Genomic DNA, 15,708 nt, shown 5'->3' with positions numbered 1-15,708 from the left:
ATTGCATCTTTTCTGAATCGAACCCATTTTTTTAATGATCTTTGCTCGTTATTAATCGTGTAATTTTAATTGTACTATAATTCGTATATGTATTGATTCTCTTTGCGTAACATTTAGCCTTGTTATTTTTGGCTATAGCCATTTTAGACATTTTTTTTAACATTCTGGCAGCACTGCGCGATATTCTCACAAATGCGGAGCTGCTCACAAGAGCGTAAATTCTCATCAGTTATCGATACAAACAGGCGCAAAATGCAGCCACACTTAATTTTGCATAAACAAATCTGAATTTATTATTATTTATTAAGTTTATTATGGACCTGGAACACATGCTAGCGAATCCTCTGGCAAGCGATTGCAGCCCATCAGTGCAATCCCAGCGTCTTCGTAGAAGAGATAAACGTAAGCTCGACGATGACAATGCTGCCACCGATCATCAGCCCCCAGAAAACACTTGTATTGCCGCAGAATTGGCTAATATCTACCAAGCAGATCGGCAGCACAGCCTGCTTGCGCTTCAAATACCTACGCAAAACCGATCGGTTGTGCCAAGCAGCGAGTTCATATCCATGCACGATCTGCTGCTAAGTCAGTCTGATTACGGCACCCCGGAAGAGAAGCAAGAAGCCAGAGTGCACATAACCGAGCTGATTTTACGAGACTTTTGCTCATCCCCCACATACGAAGAGGAGGAGAATATACCGATCTGCGACTCACCTCCGTGGTTTCGATTTCGAAAGAAAACAATCAAAACCTACAGCCGCAAGCCACCAACTAGGAAACAGCAAACAGTTGCTGCCGAAGAAGACGAAGAGGATCGATTGAGCTGCTCCTCCGGGCTCTCGGTACAAGAGGATCACACAGCCGTAGCCCAAGTGCCGGCGACGACGGCATTGTGTGAATTAGATGCCAATAGCTCACAAAAGATTTGTGAAAATCTTTTCAATTTAAGCGAATATTTTTCCGTAAGTAATACTGGTCTGAACCCCAACAATGCCTCCAAGTCTGCTAGCGCCCAAAAAGCCCTTAGCATCGACTTACCCATCAAACAAGAGACACCTATTCATCGCAAGAATTTGGACTCGAATTCATCTGTGGAGTGCACATCTGTAGAATTTGAAAATCTGGAGGAGGACCTTCTGAAGCACGGCTACACTTACGAAGCTTCTGAAGTCTGTGATATAAAAGCACCCCCAGGTAAAGGACACAATTAATAAAATATTTCTGCCATTTACCAATTGTATTACCAGGAAACGAAACGACCACTCTTTTTGGCGAGAGTGAGAGTATTCGTAGGACATCCCCAACAAACGACCATTCTGAAATGGGTAAGACAACATCTCTCTCCATTTACGAGCGATTTGATCTATCAGTTTCTTTACAGATGCCAAAGCTTGTGTGGACTGGTCAGAAGGTGATTCGTTTCTGGCGAATTATAACACCGAAAAGATGTCATTGAGTAATGATGAACCTATAAAATCGGATAAATCTGATGTAAAACCCACCAAACGGTTGGCAAACCCCCAACAGAGCACCTACTTTACATTGGAAGACATCCCAATGAGTGAGTGGCAAACCATAATGGAGGTTCCCGATGTATCAAGTATCAAAACGGAAGCTTCGGACAATCAAACTGTCAAATTAGAGGAAATGGACAAAATTGAAGCAAAGTTCCTCGAGGAAATTCCCGATTGGAAGCCGGAAGGCATTGCGTTGCGTACTGCCTCAAAAAAACCCATTGAGGTGTCTGAGGAGAATGCGAAGAAAGCAGCCAAGCTGCTGTCTGATATCCAGGCTGTAAGTGATACTCAGTTCCTTCAAGAAATTACTTTAAGGCAATGGCCAGGCATGGATGTCCCAGAAGCCATCTCAGAGGTTGTCGGCTTCCGAACAGCGTCAAACAAACCAATTGAGATTTCTGAGGAGATGAAAAAGAGAGGAGCCATGCTGCTGGCTGACGTCGAAGGTGGAGAAACGGATCCACCAAAACATACACGTGAAATCGGAGATAAGGAATGCTTCTCCGAGGATATGGGAATTGCTGTTGGATTCCGAACAGCCTCAAACAAACCGATTGAGGTGTCTGAAGAGACGAAAAAGAGAGGAGCCAAGCTGCTGGCTGATGTCGACGTTGATACTCAGTTTCTTCAAGACATTACTTTAAGCCAATGGCCAGGCATGGATGTCCCAGAAGACATCTCAGAGGTTGTCGGCTTCCGAACAGCGTCAAACAAACCAATTGAGATTTCTGAGGAGATGAAAAAGAGAGGAGCCATGCTGCTGGCTGATGTTGAAGGCGGAGAAACGGATCCACCAAAACATACACGTGAAATCCGAGATAAGGAATGCTTCTCCGAGGATGTGGGAATAGCTGTTGGATTCCGAACAGCCTCAAACAAACCGATTGAGGTGTCTGAAGAGACGAAAAAGAGAGAATCCAAGCTGCTGGCTGATGTCGACGTTGATACTCAGTTCCTTCAAGACATTACTTTAAGCCAATGGCCAGGCATGGATGTCCCAGAAGACATCTCAGAGGTTGTCGGCTTCCGAACAGCGTCAAACAAACCAATTGAGATTTCTGAGGAGATGAAAAAGAGAGGAGCCATGCTTCTAGCTAACGTCCATGCGACAGAACAGCTAAATTATCCGAGTGACGCACAGTACCGGAAAGAAATGGACCTAACTGAATTGGATATTCCAGAGATAGTTAGGTTCAGAACAGCCACGAGTAAGCCGATCGAAGTTGCGCAGGCGATGATAATGAAAGCTGCCGAATTGATGGCCGATGTCGAGGCCGAATCAACAAATGAGCCAAGTCTGAAGAGTCCTAAGACATTTGCCTCAAGCGAAGCCACGGAGGTAATGGATGCATTAACTGGAGATGTACTTCCATTAAATTGTGAACCTGAATGCCTGCCGGAGATGTCCGATTATCTTTCCGGTGATGATTTCAAGGGTTTCCCATCGGGCAAATGCCAGCCAATGGACTTATTTGGTCTCCTTGTATTTCCCAGACTATCAGAGACAGTAGAGTATTCATCTGAGAAAGCTCCCGCAAATGATTCCAGATCTGGGACACCTAAGCAACGACGCGAGACTTCCGACGGAATCCCCTCGAGCAAGCGTCGACGTCGAAACGCAGAGCCCCAACTTTCATCCTCCCTACAGCAAAAACCGCAGAACGGTACACAGCTCTCCAAAACAACGTCGTGGCACAGTGCATTGGGATCCCCAATGAACTCGCAGAGTATCCCCGCCTCTTTGTCGCAACTGGCAGAGCGTTCGCCCCTCGACCGCATCACAAAGACGTCCGTGATTGGACGCCGGAATCTGTTGTCGCTTAGCAAGCGACGCAAGCGAGTCAGCACCGTTGGTGAATGCCAGGTCCAGGACACTGTCACTCCGGTTAAGCCCCGCTTTGCCCCGATGTCTGCTTCGACCAGCACGCCGCTGTCTAACAGGAATATAAACCTGGTTGAGGAATACCGCGGTGGAGAGGACGTCTCTCCCATTTGCATGCGCCCTCAGAAAGCTCCCCGCATTGGCTTGAGTCGCAGTCGATATTAGCAATCTTTGTTTTTAGATTTCTACTTAGTCGCAATCATACGCTGCCGGTTGGCTTTTTTTGCGCTACATACATAACATATGTACATCCAGATATCCAGAACTTCCTAATGTATATGTATTCAAATTTATAACATATAACTACCTATAAGCGAGTTAGCACAAAGATAGAAGATAACAATCGTAGAGTGTAATTAAAAAACAATACTCATAAATGCGGAGTCATGTGAGGCATTAAGTACATTGTATAGATTAGTTCCGAAACAAAATTAAGTTGGGCCAAAACACTGGACAATTATTTAATTCGAAGCATAATACCAATTAAGGCCTATTGTCATAGCGCTGCTTGACCAATTCCCACACAAAGACTAGCATTGAGAACGCCAGGCCCAAGGCCCACAGGAAAAAGGCAAAGAAATAAAACTCCATGTCATAGGCCTTGGCGGAGGGGTCCTCATCCCGCATTAAAGAGTACATTCCATTCTCAATCAGCTGCGTCCAGGTGTCCGACTTCATCTTGGCCAGAATGCCATACTCCTGGATTCTTCTCGTGTACTCGTTAAACATTCTCAGATAGGGCAAACTGTTTGATACTACATGGGATTCTAGGGCAAAGCCAATGCTCTGTGTTATCACCTTGCAGCGAGGGGTCTTCAGTAGGTACTGTTGCCGGAGGACCAGCTCCAGGCGGTCCTCATAAAGACAATACATAAAGCGGGTATCAAGGCCATCGCGCAACTTTTTTAGCATAGAACCGTTCATGGAAATACTGTTCCTGCGGACAGCCTCGGGCAGAAACGATTTCATGACGAACGATCTTAAATAGTAATCATCGTGTAGAGTGGAATAGGGCGCCTTTGCTAGGCTCTCCAGTGTGTTGTACTGTGGCTCGTATAGTCCGGAGGTTAGCATGCTCGAGAGCATGGCCAGATAAACGTTGGTTAAAGTGAATCCACCTAGCGTTAGTATTATATACACCAGTAAGTCCTGCCACCCTGAGATCCTTGTCTCGTAGTTCGAGATGTAGAGAAAATGACTCAGGCTGCGCAGAAAGCACACTCCGATTTGGGGTCGTCGCCGCTGCCCCCGTTCACGTCCCGAGCGTACCAAGAAGAGCATGATCGTAACATAAAATACTGTGGCCACCAGGATCAACCAGAGGGTCCAACCGAAGGGCTTGGCAAAGTACATGTAGCTGGCGATGGGTGGGGCATGGGGCACCACAAAATATTCGTTCAGAATCGAAAGCGGGAGCGAGGACTTCACATCCCATTGGAGGTCTTTCGGATAACTTACGAAGTCGATCTCTTTTGAATACAGCATTTGAAAAACGGACTCGTATCTATTAATCACCTCCACACCTGGTATCGGCACATCAGCAAGTGTTGCATTGCAACGATCCGCGAACTCCTTGAGTGCGCTGTACATGTACCCCGACCGCAACAGTTGATTCTTTTGGTCGACATACTTAAAGTCCCGTGGTGCCAAATCAGTGCAAACTGTACGTATGGTAAAGCCGAGAAAATTGCATGTTTGCCGCTCCCTTATGAAATATTCTGAGAGATTGGAGAGTTCAACAACCTGGATCGAGGGATATGGCAGATAGGTGTAGAGCGAGCTTTGATGAATTAGGATGACATGGAGAAAGCCTTTTTGATAGCAGTAGCTGAAGAGTTCCTGCTGCCATGACGTGGGATCCTCTCGGCTCACGAACACGATTTGAAGCTCATGAAGCTCATCCAGCAGTTGCGGCAGGAGCTCGGCCGCCGAAGGATCCAGTAGGGATTCCCCTAGATAGACTACCACCAGAGCTCTCTCGGTAAAGTTACCAGTCAGTCGATAGCTGGATGCATTGGCCTCCACTGCAAGTTGAATCCGTGGCGTGTCCAATGTGTGAAGAGTGCTTGATTCCCCCCCGTATTCCTGAAAGTTGATAAAAACGTTTAGCTCCGTCCCAAGTGCATGATTGAGTTCAAGGAGCACTTCTGTGGGACCCGATATACTATAAAGAGCACCCACAATTCGAAAAAGTACCGACACAACCAGCAGCGGGAACATTTTGATGAGACTTTTGAAGGGGCTATGCCTTTTATAGGCTTTTATATGAATGTTTTAATAGCCACATGATTCAACAAAATCCTGTTGGAGCATTCAAATATTAATCCTGCTCTTGTCAGCTATTATCCACGATCCAAACTCTCTGGCAGAAAGACAACGTAACCAATTAACCATTTCCCTAATAAAGGGCCATATAATTACACACCTAATTATTCACTTTAAATTACATGCATTTGCCATTAAGAACAATTTTATACTCGATTCTCGAAGAGTTAAGGGATATTTTAGTTTTGTGTAGATGCCTGTAACAAACAATTATTTTATGCAGTGGCAACGCAACGCCTTCCACGCGCCTTACTCATTCCAGAGAGAAAAACACACTGAGTATCGGGTATAAATGTAGAGCCGCAGACCTAGCCACGTTCGCGCTCGTTCAAGTGTGTCTCGTGCCATTTTATTGTTTGATTTTAGTTTAATCGTTTTCTCGCGGGTGTATTTTCTAGAGCGCCACATGAATGCTATGTCCCTTCTCGCCCTTGCGCCGCCTGGGCTATTACCACCGAAAATCCCTGATCAGAATAAACCAATAAGATCTTGAAAAGATATAAGGAATATAAAGAATTCTTTATTTATCATATCAATCCCAATTTGGCGGAACATTTTGACCTCTCTTTGAATCGGTTAAGGCTGAACGGGAAGGCAACAATGAGTCTCATTCCATTCCTTAAAATTTGGTACTTTAATTACTGTGAAACCCGGGAAATGTACGTGATGTTCATATTCAGGAGGAGGAGCAAATTCAGAAAGCTATTCGGCGTACCATTCAGGCTGAGCCACTTTAATAGCCAAAAGCTGGAGACATTCGGACCGTCGCTTAGGACATTCTGTTGCGGCCGTTTCCTGCCATCATAGCATTCAGAGGTACTGCCATGTTGGTTAGTTTAACGGATTCCAGGAACTAGTATTAAAATTGGTATTGATAAGTTCCTTTTAATAATAATAATATCCATATAAAATTATTTTTTCATCTGATTGGGCTGGGATCCACAGGTTTCCCAATGTTTGTCAACATTGTCGTGACAACATTGCGACTATTTTTATGTTGATATTTTTTGTTTAAACCTCGTTTTGGACACAATACAATAAATTAGACTACTTAAAAGTGATTAATCTTATAAAAAATGTATTCATCAATGGGATAAAACTATGTGGGCAGGGCTGTCGGTTTTATTTAGTCAGAATTATTCGACAGAATATCAAAATTGAGCAATTGGAACAATTACTCTCTTACGTTTTTGTTTGTTTGACCCTTTTCGCTAAAACCTTTTTCTAGACAAAATCCAATAAAAGCCAGTATTTGAAATAAGCCACTCAAATAGAAAATAGGTTCATTAATTGCGTACAATTATGTGGGCATGGCTGAGGGTTCTATCTAGCTAGTAATATTCGACGGAATATCAAAAACGAGGAATACGTATATTAGAACATTAATTTGTCAGTATATTTACGGTATATTTTTAAAATGAGACGGTATATTTTGGTGTTGGTTTTGGTGTATTTCTGGTCCATTAATCTGCATTCCAGCTATGAAAATAAATAAAGTGTAAATAGAGTCCTCGGCTCGAGTGCAGGTAAAATATTCATAGCATTACATAAACTAAATTATGTTTGTGGCACAACCAAAAAGTGAAATCGATGGAACTCCATCAAACAGGTGCGCTGGCACTTGTTTACGGCGCTGCATGTATCCCCATTGGAAGATGGAGGTGGACAAAAACAACGCAACTGCATTTTATGGGAAAGTTGTGTTTACTTTTTATAAAGTGTTTAGAGTCAGCAGGAAGTTCAAGACGAAATGAGAATGAGAACTTATTACTGATAAGCTTTGCTCTTGTTGTGTTCTTGTGATAATTAAAAGTTGTCGTTCATTCTTATTATGCGATTATATTTTACTTTGAAGCTGATTCCATTGCACGCATACATACATACATTATACACAATACAGTCCATATACATGTGCATGTGTGTGTGGTGTGTGCATTAAAGCGAATATTATTGGTGTAGAATTTTTTATACTCTCGACCACAATCTTTCGTAAAGTTGCAATACGTTCGGAAGAAATTGCATGTTAATTTGATATCAAATCAAAGAGCTGTTCCTGGACTACGATGAGATCTCTTTTTCCTAGTAATTTGAATTCTCTGTCACTGAACCCTTTGAGGCTGTTATTCATTCTGCGACATTGATTCAATCGAAATTTCATTAAAATTCAAATTTATCAAATAGTCTCCGCTACAGTCCACAAACGTAAATTTGTGTACGCCCCCACATTCGTAAATTCTCGTAGTGCCATATAAAATCGTAGTCGCGTGAAGAGTAACGCTTCGTTCGTCGTCCATAGCCACTCGATTACGTTCTGGCAAATAAATTAGTCGCAACTGAGTAAGTTCTGTTTTAAACAATTCTCTGTATTTCTGTATTCGAGCTATTGTCATCTGTGTGCGGCGCTATTGAAAAGACACGTCAGTCGGCCTGGCAATAACTCTACAAAAACTGCAGCTGACGCGCATCTTTTCCATTCTTTCTTCGGATATTTTCAGTGCAATTCCAGCTTAAGTTCGACTTGTAGTTTCCGCAATAAGCCAGTACCAATCCGTCTATCATGTCTGACGATTTCGATGGCTGCGAGTGCGTTTGGTCGCACGAATTCGCTATGCAGCGTCTTATAAACTTTGTAAGTTGACTTTCTCCCACACCGGGCTCCCATTTTGATATGATCCTTTGTGGTAGATTCGTCAAAACCAGAACACATGCACAGACACCGAGTGCATCGATGGTGAGTAGCTCCGTCATAGCAAATCCCCCAGGGGCGGCCTCTGACCTTCTCATTCTTCTCAATTGCAGTAAGCGGACGATTGCAGCGGACTGGATCGGATAACGATGATGGCAACGGCTTCTTCGTGGGTATGGTCTTCATGTTACTGGCCATGTTCTTGGTCGTTGTGAATCCGAGTACCTGGAGCCGTCTTGGTCTGAGGAGCAACACCAAGAACACTCGTCGCGACAACAACCAGGATGGGGCACCTCCCCCACCGCAGCCGCCGCCACCGGCTATCAACTAGAAGCCGGGACGCTGCTGAACACCTAAGCAATTTGCATTTTTTTGGTTTTATCATTACGAGCAGTTAGACAAATAACACAACACACAAACCACACAAGATTCGAGAACAGGTGTCTCCCCAGAGAGGGAGATCCATGCAAACGTAACATCCCTTCGATTGTTTGGCCCAGTTTGGTGTTCATGAGATCAGACAAAGATTAGATCAATTAAATAACACACACACGAATTTTCTGTACCAGTGAAACACCGCAGACGCGCACACAGACACAAACATACACCCACACAGAAATACACAAATTCTGAAACGAAATTACATTGACTCGTGTATTGGAAAACAAAATTGTTAAAAACTTAAATACTAGAGGCATTTAAATATGAAAAATTTTTTGGGATGCATGCATTAATCCTCGTTTTGCAGTTTCACCATCTTCTCCCGCACGTTCTTCAGCAGGTCCTTCATTTGCTCGTACTTGCCCGTCGAGTCTGGCAGATTATCAAAGTGGATGACATCGCTCACGCCCACCCTGAAGTTACTGTCGACTGGCAGCTGGTTGAACTCCGAGAACTTGAGGATGGGCGTCCCCTCGAAGGTAGCCTTGAACTGCCGTGAGGCCAAGTCTCTTGTCCCGCTAGGCGTCGTGGGCGCCGACTGTGTTTGCGTCAATGTTGTCTGAGATATAGATTCGTCCGCTGTTATACTGCTTGTGTCCAACGAGGTGTTGCTCTCCAACTGCAACAGCAGTTTCTCCTGCTGCGCCTTCAAGTCTTCTATTGATGGTGATTGCGAGCGTGCTTCCTTTTTCTCTTGCAGCGGCGGTGGGGGTGGAGGTAGACTTATGCTGTTGGGCTCAGAGGCTGGTAGTGGAGGATGGCCTGATTCCTCTGCTTCCTCCACATCCATGTCATACTCGACGAAGTTGGTTTTCTCGGTCGTAGTAGGACTCGAGTCATGCGGAGCTGGCAGGTCCAACAGTTTCTTGCGTCTGTAGCCTTTGCTTATATTCTCCCCCAGGGATTTAATAAAGTTTTCCTTTAGCTGGCTCTTCTGGAAGGGCGGCACATTGTGATGTTGAAAGTCCTTTAAGGGTGGTTACTGGTTAGATTTAACATTTTAATTAATTTGATTATATTTACATCGAAGAATCTGCCACCGGGTTCCACATTGAATCCCGGGAATTCCACAATTTTGTTAAGGTCATATTTAAAGGTATTCGCTACCCCTTCTTCGTCATCTGATTTCGACACCTCTGTACCCTAGGGAAATAGCATTAATGTTTAATCTCTTCGGCTGGCATAAGAAGTACTCACATCTGCATTGAAGATCGAAATGCCGGAGCTCTGCATCTTGGCATCCTCGAGCCAGGCGGGCGGGTATCCCAGAACGCGCAGCCGATAGAACATGAAAGGTAACTCGTTGCGATTGTAGCCCATTGCATGGCGGGTCTTAGTGCTGATTTTCCCGGGTCGAAGGTGTCCAAACCTCTGTTCAATGTCCACATGGTAGCGTTCCATGCGATAGCTGATCTTCTTGCGGGCCCGTTGAATTCTCACATTGTTGCGTGGCTGTGGGCACTCTCGCAGCGAATGGCCCGTTTCGCCGCAGTTAAAGCAGGCCGACTGGTTTTTGGGTCGGATACACTTGTTTACCGCCTCGGCCTTCAGTTTCTTTCGTGCTTCAGTGTCTTCGTCGAGTACATCTGTATTCGAGCGCTTGTAAGAAGGTACCTGCGAGACCATCAGCTTTGGAGCAGGCGATGTGTCGATCATAAAGACATTTGAAGTGTCCAGATCCGGAGATGAAGGCGATTGCGGTTGCATAACGCCTCCGTCGAAAGCGCCTATTACCAGCTCCTCTACGTTTGTCCTGTAATCTAGGTGACGGCCCACAAAACCTGCTCCCAATACATCCAACATTTTGTGGTGAAGACTGGCAAAGTGCTCCTTGTTGCAAAACTTTACTTCGAACACCAAGCCATCCGCCTCGTTTTGGTTGTTCTCCTGGAAGGAAATGGGTTTATAATTTACTATAACACTCAGAATATACGCACAAATATATACCTGAGTTCGTAGACTCGGATTGTCATCTGTTGTTGGTAACTTATCGGTGGAGGGTCTTGTGTCCGCCGCGGCCACAACCACAATTTCTGAGTCGTCCAACTCGCCATCTTCCACGTCTACTTCTATGATTTCCCCGCTGGGCTGCGTATCGTCGAGCACTATAACAGAGTCGTCCATTTCTTTTAACCTGTTAATTTTATTTTTGTTTGGAATTTGTATTATTTTCAGTGTGATACCGTCCGACCCTCAGAAATATACCGAAATATACCATCTAATTTAAAAAATATACCGTAAATATACTAACGAATTAAAGTTATATTTTTCATATTCCTCGTTTTTGATCTTCCGTAGAATATTCTCAGCTATATAAAATATTTAGCCATTCCCACATAGTTTAATACGATTCATGAATCATTTTTCTACTTGAGTGGGCTATTTTAAATAATTGCTTTTATTGGATGTCCATATAACGTTAAAAATTAAATTTAATAGATTGATGAAATTGAAAAAATATACAATTATGTACCGATATACCGTAAATATACCGTCGGTTCAATTTTGACCTCAAAAAATACCGAAAAGTATTAAAAATACCGTAAACGGTCACCCTGGTGGGATGGCCGATGAACCAAAATATACCGTCTCAGTTTTAAAATATGCCGTAAATATACCGATGAAAAACCCAACTTAACCCACTTAAGCCCCCTGTACTTAAACAGGTGTGCACTTTGAGCGCCAATCTAGTGGAATAAATAATACATTTTAATAAAAAGTGCCTATGGAAGTTCCGTATGTTGTTTAATATACCTTTATTCATATTGCCTCATTCATCCAAAGTGTTGAGAAGCGGAAAAAATCAGAATCTTGATTTTTACATGTAGTTGAATAGTTCCATGTTTAAAAATGAATCCAATAATTAATCATGGTTGTTTCAGGATACACACATTTTCGAATGTTTAAGGAACGCCTTTGTAGTCCCCGAGCAACAAAACACAAACAAATTTGAGCTTGGTGGTTCCGTTAATATATATATTTACATATGTACATATGTGCTGTATCCCACAAATGTACCCATTTATAATTTTCGGCACAATAAAAATATCACCTTTAAAATTCGCTTTATTGCGCCTAGCACTATGTACAAAAAGAAGAAAACAATATAACAATTATTAAGATGAATATTATACATAAAACAAAATTGCTTAAAAAACTATTACAAGACGACTCGGTATGCCATAGAGGAATGATTGGAAAGTCTCAATGACTAAATGTTACGTGTTACGAGTATAAATCTCAATCGAATCGTCCCGAACTAAAACAACAAAGAATACAATTGACAGCCAATGCGTTTGCATACATTAGATACCATATAGGCTCCCGCCGAAATAGTCACAAACAGTGTCAGCCAGCCCAGAAATGTGAATTCCCCCACGCGAGGACGTATGTGCTGCTGCAGTCCGAGCCATCCGCCATTGTCTATCAGCCAGTACACCAGATCGTCCTCAATTATCTCGGCCAGGCCATCCACAAGGCATTGCAAGTAGTCGTAGTGGCCCTGGCGCACACAGTCGATGGCAAAGCCGCCACAGACCGAAAATATTGAGATGATCTTGCCCCAGGTAATGCTCGACCGGAAGAGATCCTTGGCCACCAAATTGAGCAGCATGGGGGCCATATCACCGTCCTCTAGCTCACCAAACGGAGCTCTCGATAACTGCCTGGATATGTTTGTGTAGACACGCGGGTGCATTCGCTCCAGTTCCTCGCCCATCTGTGGATAGATGAACCAATTTTTGGTTGATTTACGCAGAGAATTCGTGGGCTTGCTAGTACTCACGCTATTGAGGGCAGGAAACACTTCGTAGACCACATGGGAAGAGGGTTCCAGTATGTTTCGCAGTCTTTGTGTCACCTTCCGATTGAGGACGCCGGCGCGTCGTAGCCGCGCTCTGATATACTGACCACAGAGACACTTGCCCTGAAACATTTGAGAGCAAATGCCAAAAGTTCAATTAAAATCAAATCAATTGTCTTGCTTTGATCATTGCCCCATCCGCCGGGCTTACGATCAACTGGATGCGTAAACATTTCCAGCTAACATAAATCTTGTTGAATCAATTCTTTCGGCGCCGCCAATCATTTCTACATTTGTACAATTTACAGCGAAATATTCGCTTGCAACTGATGGTTTCTTATGGTTTTCGTATCTTATTGCCCCTTGGCCGAGGGACACCTGTTCAATTTCATTCACACCTCTTCCAGAGTCAGTCAACTGCAGCCAATTTGCGGCGGAATATAGAGCAGTTCAGAGGTGATAATAAACAATGATAAACATGATAAACAAAAGAAAAGAAACGAAACGATCAGCACGTGCACTGGGAAGAGAGTGCCGCAGAGGGCGGCTAAATTGAAGCAATCTACGAGATGCAATAATCTCTTACAGCAACGGATACCAACGGATAACGGGTGCACTCGCACCCTCTCCTATGGTTCTACAATGTATTCTGTGATCCACACTCTATAATTCCAATCAATTTAGTAATGCACAATGTCACGGTGATCGCTATTGTCGGCAGCTTGGGTTTCTCGCTCGATTTCTGTCGCACAATTACCATTTGTCACGCCAACGGCTTATGGCAAGCCAACGATTCAGCAATTGATTTCTTTGGCGCCAACTTGACTTGTGACATGACCAGCCAAAGAGAGCTCGCACAAATGCCGAATGCCTGACCTTGTGGCGCTTGACAAGTCCATTGAGAGGCAACCGTTCTCAACGGCCCAGCCTGCCAGCCTCCTAACAGTTTAATCACCCACTCACCTACCACGCTAATAAATCCATCATCTTGTTTATGGCGCTTCACCTGTGCGTGCAACCATCAGCAGCAACCATCTGATTTGGCCCCGGCCAAACACCAAACACCAAATAACATACAATTCGGATGACTTCAGTTGGGTTCGATGAATTCCCATTGGTGTGGGCTTTCGGGTGATATGTTATGTACTCCGAGTTTATTTTTGGAATACTTGTTTAATGCTTTGTGAGGGAGCATCTGTGCTGTTGGGAAATCCAAACTGTTTACAATAATCTGCGGGCCTTCTGGTCCCATTTGTGGTGTCGACAAGGAAACCTATAACTAGAACTAGGTACTAGGAACTTCCCTGATATGCTATCCATCAACTGCATTTCTTGATGGGGCGCCTAGGCATTCCGGGTAAACTTCCGCTGCATCCAAATGAAAGGCAAACAAATAAATATTTTACATTTCAGTGCACCTCACGGAGGTTGAGTAAATGTTTTAGAATACCTTTGCCTGCATTAGATCATATTTTATCAGTCGGAGATAAAACTATTTACAAGTACGTTATCAATTAAACCAAGACAGCGGCGACCTACTCGTATACGGCCACTACCATTGGGCGCTCCACAGCAAATCCCCGAATTAGGTAATTTGGCAAACATTTTGGCAATGCAAATATGATGTAGATCTGTTGTCTCCACTGCTCGTAAATTAATTTCAAAATATCTTCAGACATCCACGAAGTACGGCAATTTGTTTGAACAGCTTTTGACTCGACTTGGTTAGAGTTTTTCAGCTTTCCAGTTTTTGTTTTCGATGATGCTCACCTGATTAATAATTTCCATTTTGTACTCCTGATAGTTGGTCATGGTGCGTGTGCTGCTGGCTAGTGATGATGTGGATGCGGCCCGGGTCATCGAGGAGAGGCCTGGTCCGAGTCCGAGACCGTGCCCGCCCCCGGCATGAAGAGATCGTCCGTTGGAAGGGCTGCTGCGCAGTGCCTTCCAGTCACTGGCCGCCGTGGCAATCGTGCCGCGTCGATTCGCCGAGTAGATCTCCAGGTCCAGGGATGAGGACTTGAACTTGGCCAGCTTCGGGGCGGTTGGACTGGTAGTGGGGGCCATGGTCGATGGCATCTAGTGCTCGCGGGCGATGCTTGGCTGCCTCTCGACAATGCACTGCCACTTTGATGGACTAGACTTTGGGCTATTGTTGCAGCTGAGGCTGCTTCTGATGCTGATGCTGCTGCTATGCCACTCTATGCCTTCCCTTCTGTCGCTGCTTCTCCTTCATGTAAGTTGTGTAATTTTGAAATTGTAGATTTTACGAGTAGACGTCTCGTCTGTCGCCTTGCATGCAGCCCCCAAGCTCAACTCAGCTCAGCTCTCGTTTTGCACTTTTTTGGAGGTGGTCGGGATCGAGCGCTCTGATAAAACGACGAAACAAAATAAAAGTCGGCAATAATGTGAAGCCCAAAGCGGAGAGCAGCAAACACGAATGAGACACGCAGAGGAAAACCACTTGTTGTTGGTGGGGTTCGATTTCGATCCCCATCATATACCGATGAATAAAACGAACTTAGCCCACTTAGCCCCCCTCTATTTAAACAGGTGAACAACTTGAGTTACACCGCCGAAAATAATACTATGTGTAAATTATTCTTATAAATCCATCCTATCCCTCCTCTTTATTTACAAAGAAACTACGATAACTTGCACCTGAACTACGTTAATATTATTCAAGCTTCATAATTTTCGTGGAGAGTATTTTAATACCCACTGGTCGCCAGTGGGTTAATCGTTCTCTGTGCATGATCGGCAATCATATTCCTCGATTTTGATAATTATATCCGGTTAATGAATTTTCTATAAGATTGGGTAATTTTAAATACTCCCTTTTATTGGATTGTTGATAAATCAAAGTTTAAGTTGAGCAAAAAGATAAAGTTTTTGTGATAACACATAAATAGCAATCATACTGAAAGCTAGAGAGCTGAGCATACAAAAATTATGCGTATCAAATGAAAATAGGGTAAAAACGCACAGCGGATTGTTTATTTTTATACCCGATACTCAAAATGAGTATTGGGGTATATTAGATTTGTGGTAA

General features: G+C 43.8%; 5 protein-coding genes and 1 long non-coding RNA gene across 7 annotated transcripts; 2 read left to right on the top strand and 4 right to left on the bottom strand.

Moving 5' to 3' along the window:
- Nucleotides 1-203: 203 nt before the first annotated feature.
- On the top strand, nucleotides 204-3,805 carry Brca2 (BRCA2, DNA repair associated). Its single transcript, XM_033378468.1, has 3 exons — nucleotides 204-1,197; nucleotides 1,251-1,328; nucleotides 1,385-3,805. Exons 1-3 carry the CDS (start codon nucleotides 315-317, stop codon nucleotides 3,565-3,567), a joined length of 3,144 nt encoding a protein of 1,047 aa, XP_033234359.1. The 5' UTR covers nucleotides 204-314; the 3' UTR covers nucleotides 3,568-3,805.
- Nucleotides 3,806-5,676, bottom strand: Ir60e (Ionotropic receptor 60e; the record flags this gene model as incomplete). Its single annotated transcript, XM_033377659.1, has 1 exon — nucleotides 3,806-5,676. A coding segment is annotated over one exon (1,791 nt), but the record flags the coding sequence as incomplete, so codon positions are not given.
- Nucleotides 5,677-7,151: 1,475 nt separating this feature from the next.
- LOC4805587 (small integral membrane protein 14) lies at nucleotides 7,152-9,056 on the top strand. Of its 2 annotated transcripts, none has more exons than XM_001361931.5 (4): nucleotides 7,152-7,253; nucleotides 8,223-8,356; nucleotides 8,413-8,458; nucleotides 8,527-9,056. In XM_001361931.5, the coding sequence occupies exons 2-4, from the start codon at nucleotides 8,285-8,287 to the stop codon at nucleotides 8,742-8,744; spliced, it is 336 nt and encodes a 111-aa protein (XP_001361968.1). In that variant the 5' UTR covers nucleotides 7,152-7,253; nucleotides 8,223-8,284; the 3' UTR covers nucleotides 8,745-9,056. The 2 variants fall into 2 exon arrangements, with proteins under 2 accessions (XP_001361968.1, XP_015040730.1); XM_015185244.2 differs by lacking the exon at nucleotides 7,152-7,253 and adding an exon at nucleotides 7,833-8,064.
- LOC4805586 (zinc finger CCHC domain-containing protein 8 homolog) lies at nucleotides 9,047-11,054 on the bottom strand. The gene is made up of 4 exons (XM_001361930.4): nucleotides 10,802-11,054; nucleotides 10,052-10,741; nucleotides 9,878-9,997; nucleotides 9,047-9,821 (listed from the first exon to the last, which is right to left on the bottom strand). Exons 1-4 carry the CDS (start codon nucleotides 10,976-10,978, stop codon nucleotides 9,144-9,146), a joined length of 1,665 nt encoding a protein of 554 aa, XP_001361967.3. The 5' UTR covers nucleotides 10,979-11,054; the 3' UTR covers nucleotides 9,047-9,143.
- Nucleotides 11,055-11,902: 848 nt separating this feature from the next.
- Nucleotides 11,903-15,164, bottom strand: Debcl (Death executioner Bcl-2). Its single transcript, XM_001361929.4, has 3 exons — nucleotides 14,427-15,164; nucleotides 12,639-12,779; nucleotides 11,903-12,572 (listed from the first exon to the last, which is right to left on the bottom strand). The coding sequence occupies exons 1-3, from the start codon at nucleotides 14,733-14,735 to the stop codon at nucleotides 12,114-12,116; spliced, it is 909 nt and encodes a 302-aa protein (XP_001361966.2). The 5' UTR covers nucleotides 14,736-15,164; the 3' UTR covers nucleotides 11,903-12,113.
- LOC117183694 (uncharacterized) lies at nucleotides 12,923-14,280 on the bottom strand. Its single transcript, XR_004468834.1, has 2 exons — nucleotides 14,107-14,280; nucleotides 12,923-14,024 (listed from the first exon to the last, which is right to left on the bottom strand). It is a non-coding gene; the product is annotated as an uncharacterized lncRNA (long non-coding RNA).
- Nucleotides 15,165-15,708: the final 544 nt, after the last annotated feature.

The sequence above is a fragment of the Drosophila pseudoobscura genome, chromosome 3 (assembly GCF_009870125.1).
Source record: "Drosophila pseudoobscura strain MV-25-SWS-2005 chromosome 3, UCI_Dpse_MV25, whole genome shotgun sequence".
NCBI lineage: Eukaryota > Metazoa > Arthropoda > Insecta > Diptera > Drosophilidae > Drosophila > Drosophila pseudoobscura.
This window is presented reverse-complemented; position numbering and strand designations above follow the sequence as displayed.

Bases quoted from the DNA above. Each gene is read 5' to 3' on its own strand.
- Brca2 (XM_033378468.1), top strand. From the start codon at position 315: ATGGACCTGGAACACATGCTAGCGAATCCTCTGGCAAGCGATTGCAGC. The intron at 1,198-1,250 runs GTAAAGGACACA...TTGTATTACCAG, and splicing joins TGATATAAAAGCACCCCCAG to GAAACGAAACGACCACTCTT. The intron at 1,329-1,384 runs GTAAGACAACAT...GTTTCTTTACAG, and splicing joins AAACGACCATTCTGAAATGG to ATGCCAAAGCTTGTGTGGAC.
- LOC4805586 (XM_001361930.4), bottom strand. From the start codon at position 10,978: ATGGACGACTCTGTTATAGTGCTCGACGATACGCAGCCCAGCGGGGAA. The intron at 9,998-10,051 runs GTGAGTACTTCT...CTATTTCCCTAG, and splicing joins TTTCGATCTTCAATGCAGAT to GGTACAGAGGTGTCGAAATC. The intron at 9,822-9,877 runs GTAAATATAATC...CCACCCTTAAAG, and splicing joins CCGGTGGCAGATTCTTCGAT to GACTTTCAACATCACAATGT.
- Debcl (XM_001361929.4), bottom strand. From the start codon at position 14,735: ATGCCATCGACCATGGCCCCCACTACCAGTCCAACCGCCCCGAAGCTG. The intron at 12,780-14,426 runs GTGAGCATCATC...CAAATGTTTCAG, and splicing joins AAATGGAAATTATTAATCAG to GGCAAGTGTCTCTGTGGTCA. The intron at 12,573-12,638 runs GTGAGTACTAGC...ATCTATCCACAG, and splicing joins TGTTTCCTGCCCTCAATAGC to ATGGGCGAGGAACTGGAGCG.
- LOC4805587 (XM_001361931.5), top strand. From the start codon at position 8,285: ATGTCTGACGATTTCGATGGCTGCGAGTGCGTTTGGTCGCACGAATTC. The intron at 8,357-8,412 runs GTAAGTTGACTT...CCTTTGTGGTAG, and splicing joins TGCAGCGTCTTATAAACTTT to ATTCGTCAAAACCAGAACAC. The intron at 8,459-8,526 runs GTGAGTAGCTCC...TCTCAATTGCAG, and splicing joins AGACACCGAGTGCATCGATG to TAAGCGGACGATTGCAGCGG.